The sequence below is a fragment of the Lathamus discolor genome, chromosome 3 (assembly GCF_037157495.1).
Source record: "Lathamus discolor isolate bLatDis1 chromosome 3, bLatDis1.hap1, whole genome shotgun sequence".
Taxonomy (NCBI): domain Eukaryota; kingdom Metazoa; phylum Chordata; class Aves; order Psittaciformes; family Psittacidae; genus Lathamus; species Lathamus discolor.
In genome coordinates this window covers 67143403-67157485 of record NC_088886.1, presented here as the reverse complement: position 1 = coordinate 67157485, position 14083 = coordinate 67143403, and the positions used below count along the sequence as shown (strand labels likewise).

At 46.1% G+C, this 14083-nt stretch overlaps 1 protein-coding gene across 7 annotated transcripts in view; it reads left to right on the top strand.

Annotated features, from left to right (window-relative positions):
• Window positions 1-14083, top strand: part of HDAC4 (histone deacetylase 4) — a 217326-nt gene that overhangs the window by 25397 nt on the left and 177846 nt on the right. For all 7 annotated transcript variants that reach the window (XM_065669699.1, XM_065669701.1, XM_065669694.1 and 4 more), the window contains one exon: window positions 1725-1973. In XM_065669699.1, the coding sequence (XP_065525771.1) occupies window positions 1952-1973 (22 nt within the window). In that variant the 5' untranslated portion in view covers window positions 1725-1951. The remainder of the gene's footprint in view (window positions 1-1724; window positions 1974-14083) is intronic.

The following is a 14083-nucleotide window of genomic DNA, read 5'->3' as shown; positions in this document are numbered from 1 at the left end:
GCACCCTGTGCCAGCGCCTGAGCCACCCTCACAGGGAAGAGGTTCTGCCTAATGTCTAATCTAAATCTACCTTTTGAGCGACCTGGTCTAGAGGAGGCTTTCCCTGCTTATGGCAGGGGGTTGGTCCCTTCCAACCATAACCATTCTATGATTCCATAAGTGACAGTGGGTGGTAGTTAAAGACTTTGACCTGGTTTTGCTGCGTTATTGAAAAGGAACATGAATATCTGAGCATGGTAAGAGCTCTTCCAAGAATAGATGGTACAGATAAGTTGCGGACAGATGCTCATTGTGCAAGCAGCAATAGTAGTTACTATCATCATCATCGTCCCCCGCCCAAGCCATCTCACTGTCTTTTTGCTGAAGGTCACCACACCCTTAGATCTGCTGGTGAAGCAGTTTGGGGTGAGTGCTCCCCACTGTGCTTTGAGCAGAGTCAGCGGGATTCACTGAGATGGGGTGACTGGTCCATTTCTGCCAGCAGGCTGACTTCATGTGTGAAGTGGGTTAGGGAGCGCTGATTCTAAACTGGTCTTGTTCTCCAAGCTGGGAAGGCAGAAACGCCTTGTCAGGGCAGTGAGGAACCCCAGGTACCATCTGTGTGTCAACATGTCATCCTTGGTATCCAGGAGAGGTTATCTGTTTGCTGGGAGTCTGGAGAAGAGAAGGCTCCTTAAGGGGAGACCTTAGAGCAACTCCAGTGCCTAAAGGGCTACAGGAAACCTGGAGAGGGGCTTTGGACAAGGGCCTGTAGGGACAGGACAAGGGGAATGGCTTTAACCTGCCAGAACAGGGGAGACTGAGATGAGCTCTTAGGCAGAAGTTTTTCCCTGTGTGGATGAGGTTTAAGGTCCCTTCCAACCCAAACCATTCTGTGCTTCTAGGACTTTTTGGGACAAAGAAGGGAAATAACCTCTGGTTGTGAAATACTTTGGTTAAAGGACACACTTTGGTTTCACAGAGTCACAGAGTGGTTTGGGTTGGATGGGACCTTAAAGCGCAAGCACTTCCACCCCCCTGCCATGGGCAGGGATACCTTCCACTAGAACAGGTTGCTCCAAACCCCATCCAGCTTGGCCTTGCTGCTGTTCTAGTTTCATGGGGGTGGGCAGGGGTACACTGGGTTTCTTACTCAGTGGTCTTTTTCACCCCCTTTTCTTCCTCCCTCTAATATACAGCTTAAAATTACTAGGAAACGGTGGGTTTATTTTTTCCCTTGGGGTAATGTGAAGTTGCTTCTTAATAATCTGCTAGAGTGGGAGTGGATTTGCTTGTGTGGAATTTTTTTTCCTTCCTCCTCCAATTCTGCTTCTTGGCACCGAGGAGTTTTTCTTTCGACTTCTTTGGGGAACAGATGCCTGAAGTACAGTTACCACTCATACATATGGTTTGGGAAATATGGAAGCTGTTGGACCGAAGTGACTTCATATGGTGCTGTTGGAGGCTGAGAATTAACATGCAAGTTTGGGTTTTTCAGGCTCCAATGTGGAGTTGGAGTTTTATTGTTTAAGTCTTGCTTTTGAATGCTGTTAAAATATTAGGCTGCAGTTTTATGGTTATTAATCAAAATTGCCTCTCTACATGAAAATTACTCTCTGCAACCTTGAAAGCCTGAAATAGTCTACTAGTTTGAATCTGGTGGGGATAAATATGTTGTCTAGTGGGTAATTAAATGGTTGAAAGTCTTAATTCTCTAATGCAGGCATCTTTTTCTTTAATTGCAGGTTCTGAGTTTGAAAGCTATTAGAAGATATTCTGCCACCCCATTGGATTACTTCTCTACAACTCAGCATGTCCCTGTGCCCTGGATTTTATAAGGTGGCCATGATTTAATCCCCACTTCCAATTTCTATGTATTGGTGAAACACTGGAGCTCTTTTGAGCTGCTGGGACTTGCGTGGAAACTGCTCCGGCTCCAATCCCTTCTCCAAAGGACTTGACGTCACCAGCAATGAGCTCCCAAAGCCATCCAGGTAAGGGCAAATCCACTTAAAATGCAGTAACAGCAGCAAAACACCACGTGTTTGTTGCATGAAGAGGCTTGTTGTTGGGTTCCAGTGATAATCCAGTCCCTCTCCTTGTGCTACTGCTTTGTGTAAAATTCTGACTCGGCCTTTTGATGGGGAATTGGGACACTGTTAGCAGAGTGCCAAGGAAATCCTGCCTTTTTAGGGTTCTGATTGTTGCATTACATGTCACTGAACGTTGGAGGTGGTTTTGGAGATAACCAGATGTTCAGTTTGTTAAATATATGCTGATGAGTCTATATGTTCTGTAGTGTACCTCTAAGGAATGGTCATGGTTCTGCTGGTGTGTCTTTAGTGATACCCAAGGAAACTCTTTGACTTTTAAAGGACCTTTTACTAGGGAAGAATAGTTTTGTTGCAACAAGAGTCAGTTGAGGAAGAACCTCAGTTACCTGCTTTCTTGCTTAAAGTTGCCTTCTCTGTTAGTGTTTAGTGAGTTTGGGGTAACTTTAGGCAGAGCTTTGTGAGGTAGTGCTTTGGAAGAAGAATGTTTGCTGTGCTCTCATGTGCCTGCTTTGACTTTGCAGTTTATGGTAGAAGAAGATGGCTGCGGGGAAGCAAAATAATCCAACAAGAGGCATTTGACAGGACTCAGCTATGCCTTGGAGAGATTACTTTTGTGACTTGAGTTTAATCAGTCTAATAAGGCTGAAGTGTTATAAGCCAACAAACAGCTCCTAAGGTTTAAGGAACTGTGTATTTGTGGGTAAAATTTGTTTCACAATTCCTTCTAGCAGCCTGTTTGTGTTGGAGAGCTGGGAAGCAAGAAATGCTTCCATGTTGAGGCTGGGAGCAAGAAACGCTGCAGTCGGAGGGGATAATGGAGTTTACAAGCAGCAGCAGCCTTGAAAACCTCACCTTTGTGTATGAACTGAAATGGTTCTATTCTTCAAACAAGTGGATAGTTACTTGAATACTGCCTCATATACAAGTCAGGAGCTCAGAAAGCTACCTGCTTTTATCTCCTTGGGGTGGCATAGGTGCAATATATAACTGTATTCGAACCCCAACAAGCTTGTCAGTGCTTTACTTGCTCAGGAGCAGCTCTCCAGGTACTTGGGAAAGGGGGCTGGCCTTAGTGGGGCTGTTCTGTTGATGCAGGACCGTTGGAACTGCAGTGACTCTTGCTGCTACGGCTGGTGTAATCTAAACCCAGGGAGGTGCTGGATGGCCTTGGTCCTCTGTGTTCTCCTGTGCTTCTCTTCCTAAACCTTCTTGGCTCTTTTCACGTAAGATCTTGGAGTGACAGATGAGATGGCTCAGTAAGAATTGCAGGTGTAACTACTGAGGGGGTGTTTAGTGGAACGTAAGACTACTAATAGGGGAAAGGCTTGTCTACTCTGGTAGTTAACCCTGTCAAATGTAAAGAAACTATTGCAGTTGTATTTAGAAATACAGCTTAAATTTCCTATTGACGTGAAGGGCGTGTGATAGAAACTCAAGTCCCATTGTCAGCTGGTCCACTGGAGATCATTTAAAGGATGAAAACGATGGTTTTAAACTAAAAGAGGGAAGATTCAGGCTGGATGTGAGGAAGAAGAAATTCTTTAGAGTGAGGGTGGTAAAACCCTGGCACAGGTTGCCCAGAGAGGTGGTGGATGCCCCATCCCTGGAGACATTCCAGGCCAGGCTGGATGTGGTTCTGAGCAAGCTGATCTATTTGTTCCAGAGCCATAGAATGGTGTTCTGCAGGTAGGCTTTGCTGAGCATATTCTCAAACAGTATCAACCTCCACAAAGTCTTAAATCTCATCAAATGCTGTTGAGAAACTCTCCCTGTGCCTTTCCTATGTGTTGGCTTCTTCCTTTGCCTGTAGTTCTAAGCACTGAGTTGAAACTCTAGTGTGTAATGGTCATGTACCCAGTGTATTGTGGTACTCTGGCTGCTTGGTTCTCCTTTAGAATCAGTTGTATGGTAATAGGTAGAAATAGTTTCCAAGCCTTGCCAAAGATGACACCTGAACTTCTCCTGTCACTTCTGATAGCTCTTTTGTTTACATGGCTACAGGTAATTCTTGCTAATGATGGCCATGGTTTAAGAGAAAGCCCTGGCTTAACTTGGGCCTGTTAAGCCTTGATTCAGTGGGTACAAGCTTTCTTCTCTAATCTCCTGGGCTGTTTTAGAAGCAGTGCTATCAAACTGATGCAGCAGAGATGAATGGAAGTGGTTTGCTTGTAATTTCTTTCCCCTTTTTTTCTGCCTTCTCATCTGCTAAACTCAATGGTGAGAAATGGTGGGTCCTGAAGGCTTCTCACTGAGCAAAGCCTAAGAAAAGTATGAGTTTGCCCTCTCATGCTGCCTCCATCACTGCCACTTCTTTTGTTCTATTTGGACTATACTTTCTCAGAGAATAAGACATAACTTTGGTAGAAGTAAGAATACCCAGGTGGGAAAAGTTAGTCTTCAGTAACTTCCAATAGGTAAGTCAATCTCTCTTGAGCCATAGATGTAGGATGTAGACCTATAGAGCTGCTCTAAGGTCTCCGCTTCAGGAGCCTTCTCTTCTCCAGGCTGACACAGCCCATCTCTCTTAGCCTGGCTCCAGAGCAGGGCTGCTCCAGCCCTCACAGCATCTCCATGGCCTCCTCTGGCCTCACTCCAGCAGCTCCACATCCCTTTTGTGCTGTTGCCCAAGAGCTGGATCAGGGCTGCAGGGGGTGTCTACCCAGAGCACAGCAGTGGGGCAGAATCCCCTCCGTGACCTGCTGGGCAGGATGAAGGGGTGGGAGGCAGGAGGATGGGCTTTCCCATGCAGCTGCATAAGACCTAGTCAAGGCAAAGCTCAGAGGCATGATGCGCCCTTTGGCTTTTGGCAGAGGAGCCGCTGCTTCTAACAGCACTGGAACAAAGTGGGGGGGGAAAAACTACTTTGAAATCGTGCTATAAAAGATCAAGTCGCTGCAAAGTATAATTAAAAAAATGAGGCTAATTAAGATAACATGGAGGATTATGGTAAAGCTCAGGGGAAAGCATGTTTAGTTTCACTTCTTAACCTATTCCGTTGCCCACAGTTTATGCTTACCTTAGGTAACCTGTGGTGCTGATGCTGCTCGTGTTACTCACAACCTAGTCAGCACCAGTGTTGACACCCCCATTGACCTTAAATGATTTTTTTGTGGTTGCCTTGAACTTCTCTCCCCCCCCCCTTTACTTTCAATGCCTCCAGTTTCACTATCAGTTGGTTCTTTAATCAGGAAAGACTGTTCTGATAATACTAGTTCTACATAAAGATTAGATTTAAAAAGCCCAAACATTTGAAGTTAATCACTCAACTGATTTGTATTTGTTTAAAGTTCACTTTCCTTTGTAAAAGCTGCAAATCTCCATGTTCAATGAAGCATTTTGTTTGTGAAATGTTATCTTGCAGGGATTAGCCAGTGGGAATGCAAATGCTCTATTCTTTCTTCCGTGCTGCTCTCACAGAGCTGCACATTTCATTTACATTTGGAAGTGCTGAATGTTTGATAATTAGGAATATTGAAGCTGAAGAATGAGCTGCCTCTCAGATACGCCCAGCTCTGCAGCAGCATCATAAAGCCCGAGAGGAGATACCAGCGGAAGCGGAAAGCTCCCTGCTCCCACACCATGGGAAGCTGAGCATCTCACGTGCTGTGATTTGCTGGGCTCATGAGTACTTGTGTATGGTGGTGGTGCTTTATCTGCCAAGTGCAAGGAGCCCCTCTCCTCTCCCAGGCCATGCATGGCTCAATGAGGCGTGCAAAGCCATTTCAGAGCTTGCCTTGGGAGTGTCTCGAACAGTTTGCACCAGGCAATAAATATTTTATACCTTCTCTTTTGAAAGATGAAGAAGTTTCTGTGCAGATGCATTTCAAAGCGGCTTTAAATGACTCTGACCTACTTTCTGGCACTCATGATGCTGCTTCTGTAAGTAATCTGGGGGCAAGGGCATTCTTTAAAGAAGCATAAAGACTAGAGGAGTCCTTTCCAGGCCTCCTTTAGCAAGGCTGGGGCACAACTGATACCTGGTGGCTGTCCTCTGGAAAAACATCTGGACGGCATAGCCCTGCTTCTTCTACCTGTCTGCTGCTCTGCTTTGTTATGGCTGGGTTATTCTATGCTGGGCATTCAGGCTCTTAGTAAAATATTGCTAGTAGTGAGTATAGGTAGAACCTCGTGATTTTTGAGGCTGTCTTTACATTATTTTTTTGGTGGAAATACAAAGATTTCTCCAGACCTGTTCGTCCTCTCACACTGCCATGTGTGTGCTTCATGGGGAGCTCAAGTTTTGGGGTAGGGTTCAACTCTTTGGCAGGTTCAGCAGAGGTAAGAGGAGCTCCTTAGAAGGGATTCTGATGCCTGTTCTTTACAGCAGTAGGTTGTGTTCAGCATGTGGACTAGGAGCTCAATAGCAAGAGCTGCTGCTATGCCTTGAAGCTATTGTCCTGAGCAGTGTCGTCCCCTAGGTTTGGGGTTTGGTTGAGAAGGACACTCAGCAACAAGGTCTTGACAGTAAGAAGCTTGGTTAGAATAGCTGAAAACCCTTGTAGATGTGAATGGGGCACATCTCTGTATAGTTTTCTTTCCTCAGCCTACAACAGAACACCTATTCCACTTGCATTCTGCTTCTTACGTATCATGAAATCATGTAAGCAAAACTTGTCCTGGATTTCCTCTAAGAACGGTTGTATCATTTTGAGGACCTTGGAAGTTTTAAGGCCATTACCATGAAACCTGTGAAGTTTTCACTCTTTGGAGCATCAAATAGTTGAGACTTTCTGTACAAGGTTTTTATTGTATCCTCAAAAGAGAAGAATTGTTTTGTGCTTCAACTTGGGGTTCAAGTTAGTTCCTCCTAGGTCAGTGTTCCTGCTAAGTATGCTCCTCTCATTTCTACTTTAGCTTTAAATGCAGTTCTTTGCACTTTGGAATTCTTTAAAAGCCTCTTTCTAAAGTAAGTTTTTTAGCCTGTGATGTATCCTGCAGTGCAAAGATGAGAAGCAGGTACTGCTGATGAGAGGCAGAGAACTCTGGCTTATTTGGAACGAGGTACAGGATAGGAAAAGGATATCAAACAGGTTGTACTTCTAAAGGCGGATGATGCTGTTTGAGATGGTCCTTGGGACCCTGCATCTCACTTGGAAAGGAGAAAAACCTTTTTCTATACAGTTACTACATTTTTTGTTACTCGCTTTTGGTCAACCTGAATTTGAGCTGTATCTGATCTCATATCTACTTCCCCGCATTACGTTAGTTACTGGACTGTACCAAGGTGGATATTCTCAGCATGTCTTTCAAGGTATTTAGCTTGTTGTCTTCTCACCAGGCTCTCGCACTGCTGAGGCTTGGTTGTGTGCCTTTGATGTGGTCAGATCTATTAAGACAGAGCTGATGGTGAAGGAACGTTTCAGTCACCCCACTGCTTCTGAAAGAGGTTCAAGAGCAGGGGCAGAAAATCCACTTATTCTCAGAAGGTTGTAAGCTGTGCATGGCATTTTTCATCCTTTAGGAATTCTGCTCTGTGCTTACCTGTGCTTTGGCAGGTACTGCTTTACCCTCACTGCTAAAGGAGAAAATATCCCTTTACTTCTGAGAGCTCTTGGTCAAAACAGAATCATGGAATCACAGGGAAGAGCTTCTGCCTAAGAGGACGTCTCAGTCTCCCCTCTGGCAGGTTAAAGCCTTTCCCCTTGGCCTGTCCCTACAGGCCCTTGTCCAAAGCCCCTCTCCAGCTTTCCTGGAGCCCCTTTAGGCACTGGAGCTACTCTAAGCTCTCCCCTTAAGGAGCCTTCTCTTCTTCAGGCTGAACCATCCCAGTTCTCAGCCTGTTCTTCAATGAGAATGATCATATTCATAGGTTAACACCAGGCAAGAAACACACTGCCTGGATTTTAGGGTACCTGTAATATGGCTGTTGTCTGCTTTGCATGAATTTGAATTTAGGAACTTCAAAGATATGCTCAGTGGGATTAGTCTCAAATAATTGATCTAGCTAACTGGCAGTGTTGCACAAGTACTGAGGTAGGATGAGTTTAACCCTTTGTGCAGTTGTGCTGCAGAGTAAAACTGCAGCATCCTCTTTAGATATTAACCCTTGTGTTGCTCTGGCCGAATGGAGACTCTGTGGCCCTTTGTGCAGTGTGTTGCTGTTGTCTTCTGTATTCCTATCTCTTATTTAGTATATTTGTGGTGCTTGTTTTCCTTCTCTTTTCCCTTGCGTTTGAGAGGTGGAGGCTGGCTGGGGCAGGGGCCATGGCTCCAGTGACACCATTGCAAGAAGAGGACAGACAAGTGAATCTCCATTAGCATCTTTGATGCTGAGAAATGAGGCATGGAATTCATTCTTCCTTTTAGAAGCCTAATTTTAGTCTATCAGCAGATCTTTTAAAGGTTCTGTTTCTATTACCAAGATCAAAATAGTGTTGTTCATCAGTTACTGGGGAAATCAGCTCTGCTTTACCTGCAGTGCCCTTGTCTGCTTTGGAATACCCAGCATCTCCCCATGATTCCCCTGGGAGCTACTCTCACACTTGGTGCTCAATAAGGCTGATGTGCTGCAATGTTGAAGCAAGGTTTTAGTCTTTCCAAAGGGTGAAGCTAATATTAAACTTTGCACCTATTGAACATGGAGTTACATGCACAGAAATACTCATTTGCTTTTCTGAGATCCTCCTGTCTCCCTGTGATCTCTTTAAAATGGAAGGCAATCAAGATGACTTAATATCTACTTTGAACCAAAAGCAGTCTGTGCTGACTGTAGCAGTTTGGTCTTCAACTTCAAGCATGATTCAAGCTTCTATTTTAATGCTGAAAACCCAGAGAAGCACTTTGTAAAAGCCCTTGTAGGACTAGACCCTATCCAGCAATACAGTCAATACCCTGGAATGCTGTTGTTGCAAGTTGTGAACCTTCTAGCATGGGCATGCTCTGCCTTCATCTTCCTCCATGGGTTATGGGTTCCCTGGCATCCTACCCACACTCCTGTCTGCTGAAGGGACAAGTATCTTGAATATCAAGACCAAAACTGGGAATATTCACTACTTAATACATCTGTATTCAGTAGTTCTGAAGCTGAGTCTCTCTTCACAAAGTAATGCTAAGCTGCTTCTCTGTGGTTATTTAACTTTCCTAAGCGGTGGTGCAGTGTGTCCTTATGACTGTGAAAACCTTTCCTTGTCTGTCTGTCAGCCGGCATTGATGGAGAGACTCAGCTTGAAGGTGATACAACTGGTGGCACCAGTTCTCCTGAGTGTTATTATGTGTGGGGCTTGCAGTGGGGCACCGTTAATCCTCCTTTGAACCCCATCAACACAGTCTTTGCCAGGGAGTCCACAGGCCGGACTTAATCGTTCCAGTGTTTGTATCTGATCTACTCAACTTTGATGCAGCGCCATCAGCTTTGTTGTGAAGCCATGAATTGTAGAGTCTGAGTACATTCTACAAGGATCACAGAATCCCAGACTGGTTTGGGTTGGAATGGGCCTTAAAGCTCATCCAGCTCCAACCTCCTGCCACGGGCAGGGACACCTTCCACTAGATTAGGGTGCTCCAAGCCCCTGTGTCTAACCTGGCCTTGAACACTGCCAAGCCTGGTAAGCTAGAGTTGCTTGTGTAGGTGGGAATACTGAAACCCCTCACAATGCCACAGCTCAGTGGTGGGGCTGCCATCACAATGTTGGGGAAAGGACAGATTAATTCAAATAAATCACTTAAAAATCAAATCCCCTCAATCCTGACCCTTCTGCTATTTGGGGATCTATGTACTCATGGGATCTAGAGCTGTTGGGTTGCTAAAGCACAGAAATAGCTTTACAGGGAAAATTGTAAGTGGAGTGAGGTGTAGTTTGTGAGCTTTGAATATCAGCCTTGGTTCCAGGTAACCCCTTTGTCCTGGAAGGTGACGGCTGGAGTGGTGTAACCCCATCAGGCTTTGTTGAATAGGAAGGATCATGAGCCTTGGGGTGAGGGTTTGTGCTTCTCTTGGCAGTGGACTCGCTGGACTGTGTGTTTTGCCATGCTTTACTCGGTGGTGCTATCCATGAACTGCTGGGTAATGACTCTTTGCTGTCAGGTTTCACCTTCTGCTCAATAGACCAAGATCAATGCAGCTATTTGGATGTGTGGTCACTGCTCTGCTTCCTCAGCTGGTGGAGTTGTGGAGATCCAAAGGCAATTTTACTACTTCTATGAAGTGGGTTGCAGTATTTCTGATCAATGGACAGTTCTTCAGGCAGCAGACTCTTACAGCCTGGTGGTTTGAAGATAATCCACTGAGAATGAGGTTTGGTTTGGTTTTGCTCTTCTGTTTGGGCATTCAAAACTTGAGTTTTCCAGTTAAACAGCCTCCTCTCCCTCCTTTAACTGTGACCTTTGCTCTGTGATGGCTATAAAGAAAAACATCTTAGTTGAAAACTCTTTTCACACTAGGGTGCTCATGGTCTGTAAACCACTTGAGCTGCTCTAGGAGAAGATAGAAGCCTGAACTAGATTAATACCCCATCCAAAAATAACCCAGACCAAGAGAAAACCAGACTCTGATAGTCCATTCAAGTATCGCATCCTTGACATCTGTCACTGATCCCAAAACCTCCAAGTACTTGCTTTATTCGAAATCAGGTACCACTGTGGTCTCATTCAGCCTTTGCCAGGAGAAGGCAGCTTCCTAAACCCAGAAGAAGGGCTTTGGCATCTGTTTCCTGCCAGCAGCAACTATCAGATTGGCATTAGGTTTGTCTTCCCTTCCTTTCTTTCTACTTTCTTTCCAGCAGGTGGAAGGCCTGTTCTGCAGGCTCCTAACTCTTGACAGGTTTAGTATGATGGCTTCTTGGCAGGTAGGGGTGATGCTGTTCATTCAGGCTGCCATAAAGACTCTTGCGTTTTTGGTTCTCTTTCGAGTGAAGCTTCATGCAGGAGCTATTTAAAATAGCTCATGGGACTTCTGCCACTGGTTTACTTCTTAATATCCAGCGCTGCAGCAGGTAGAGCCAACTTGCAGGGTCACCACTTCTGCCTCCCACAAATGTATCATGAGACAGGGTGAGCTCAACAAACGTAGCAGTGGTCCATGTTGGCATGTTGACAAACATTTGGGCATGCTCTGAATTAAAATCATAGCATCCCAGCCTGGTTTGGGTTGGAAGGGACCTCAAAGCTCATCCAGCTCCAACCCCCTGCCATGGGCAGGGACACTTTCCACCAGAGCAGGTTGCTCCCAGCCCCTGTGTTCAACCTGGCTTTGAACACTGCCAGGGATGGGGCAGCCACAGCTTCTCTGGGCACCCTGTGCCAGCGCCTCAGCACCGTCACAGGGCAGAACTTGTGCCTAATGTGTGTGTGTGTGTGTGTGTGTGTGTGTGTGTGTGTGTGTTCACAGCTATAAGCAAGCCAAATGCCTTTCTCACCATACTTCAGTTGCTGGTATGAAGTGAAGATCACCAGCCTGCTTGACCCAGAGGCTCAAGGCTTTGTAGATTTTCTTCAGTGGACTTGATTGCTCCTCACACCTCTTTACCTCTTGCTATCCTGATGTGTATCTGTGGTTTCAGAGCTTGGCTGCTGCAATCCTCTGCTCCAAGGCTGCTGTTTGAAGAGGCCGCTGAGCTCAGAAGAGCATCTGTGATGGTCCACAGCTGTGTTTGCTTGGTGCTCCCCACCTTTGGGGTGGCTTCTGAGTGAGTCCGAGACCTCACATTTGGTCACTTGGGAAGGCTCACTTCTGAGCTGCTGGCTTTCTTCTGGTCCTTCTTCAAAGCTGAATCGATGTGTGCTTTTCTCATGGAGAATATGGGTGGCACTGCACAAAAGAACAGGATGGTTTGGGGATAATTGCCCAGAGTCACTGGGCAACATTTATTTCATCTCTAGATGTTCTAGCACTCAGGTGAAAGCAGCTTTCTATAAAGCCATTTGAACAGCTCTTGAGTAAACCGGGTGCTGAATCCTTCAAGAATGTAAGAAACCTGGTAAATGACTTGGCAGATGTTAAAGATAGGGTAGAACTGAAGTTTGGGGCAATGCAGTGCCTGTATTTATTAGATAGGAGGATGAAGACATGGATTTAATTGCCTGTATGCACGTTTCAGGTGTATCCATCACTGCTGTCTGTGTGCCTGGCTTGGGTAACAGATCCAGTTGCTCTCCTTTGAAAGGAAACCAAAGCTCAGTAATGCAAATACTCCTCTTCAGGTTGCTTTTCCTATTGCAAAAAGCAGTGGGGGTTTGTTGGGTTGTATTTGTTTGTTTTCCTCTGTGTAAAGTGAAATCACTCTCTGCAACAACTTTACTGTTGGTGGTAACCAGGATGTCCCAAATGTAACCCATGTGTTGCTGTCCCATCTTGGGATAAGCTGTGGCAGAAGGTGACAGGTTGTGGCACTTGGGTTGTGCGGTGCTGTGGGTGCCTGCAGCTTGGCCAGAAGAGCTGCTGCTTTGCTGGAGCAGCTGGCTACAGCCATTGCAGAACGCAGCAGTAGGTTTGACAGTTTTCCTGCAGGCAGGAATGGAGCCAAGTGGAAATGGGAGGTGTTTGAAATGACTGAATGCTCTGAAGTGTTGTCCTGCTGATGGAGGCAGGAATATACACACTGTGTGCACTAAAGTAATGTGTATGAATGATGGACTCTAGATCGAAAGACTCTTTTCCCCATCACAGTAGCTGCAGTCTCACAGTACAAACACAGTCTTGTTCTGATTCTTGCAGGGAAATTTCAGCCTGGAGAAGAGAAGGCTTCTTAAGGGGAGATCTTAGAGCAGCTCCAGTGCCTAAAGGGGCTCCAGGAAAGCTGGATAGAAGCTTTGGACAAGGGCCTGTAGGGACAGGACAAGGGGAATGGCTTTAACCTGCCAGAAGGGAGACTGAGATGAGCTCTTAGGCAGAAGCCCTTCCCTGTGAGGGTGCTGAGGTGCTGGCACAGGGTGCCCAGAGAAGCTGTGGCTGTCCCATCCCTGGCAGTGTTCAAGGCCAGGTTGGGCACAGGGGCTTGGATCACCCTGCTCTAGTGGAAGGTGTCCCTGCCCGTGGCAGGGGTTGGAACTAGATGAGCTTTGAGGTCCCTTCCAACCCAAACCATTCTATGATATAATGGTTGTGTTCCTGCTGTTGTGCCATTCCTGTAATGAGCCTGTGCCTTGCCTGTGTCAGAGGATCTTGGCAGAAGGTGGCTGCTCAGGAGTATATGATGCTGTTAGACAGCAGCAAGGCTGTTTTGAGTTGGCTTGGGGATTTAGGGTTGTGTGTATTCACGTGTGTGCATGTCTATCCTAACTCCACCTTCGATACGAAAGCTTGAGTTTGTGAGAGAGTTCTGTTTAAGTTGATAATGGGATCACCTTTTGCTTCAGAGACCTCCTCTGCAGTGGGTACAGACAGCTCCTGTTTGCCTCAGGGTGTGATTGCCACTGGTCTGTCCAGGCTGTTCCTGTCTGAGCTGGCTCAAGGTCATACCTTCCGGCTACGCTTTCCTGCAGCCTGATCTTGGGTTAGAGTGTTGTATCCTGCTCATCGCACTCATTTCCCCTGTTTCATGTGTCTAACATACCTTTGGGTAAATGGAGTATCAGCGTGGTCTGTGGTATAGATGACAAGTGATGTTGGGACAGAGAAGAACTTGGTGATTGCTGAATAATGCTGTCTTACATCAAGGTGGGCTTTGCTTTCCTCCCCCCAGGAGCTGGTCACTGAAGAGCTGGTGGTTAAACACCCATGTTAATCAGACCGGGACATGGTAGGGTTGGTTCTGGGAGCTTTGAACAGGGATTGAAGGTGCCCAGCACTGGCCATTACACATGAAGTTGCCTCTTTGACATGCCTTAAGTCCAAGAGGTGACCTCTGAGAAGTACTGCTCTGTCTAATGGCTGCTATGTAACCAGTCTTCACTGGTGCTCATTGCTGGAGCATCCAGCACACTGGTAGTGCCTTCACAGCGTGCACAGTGTATGTGGCAGGATGCTTCTAGCAGTAGTTGTGTAAACTTATGGGGTTTGGCCAGCTAGACACCAACTAGAGAAACAAGACTTGCTGAATAAGCAAGTTAGAACTGGACACGCACAGTGCAGCCTTTGCCTAGGTAATGAATTAGTAATGCGTTGCTCTGGGGGT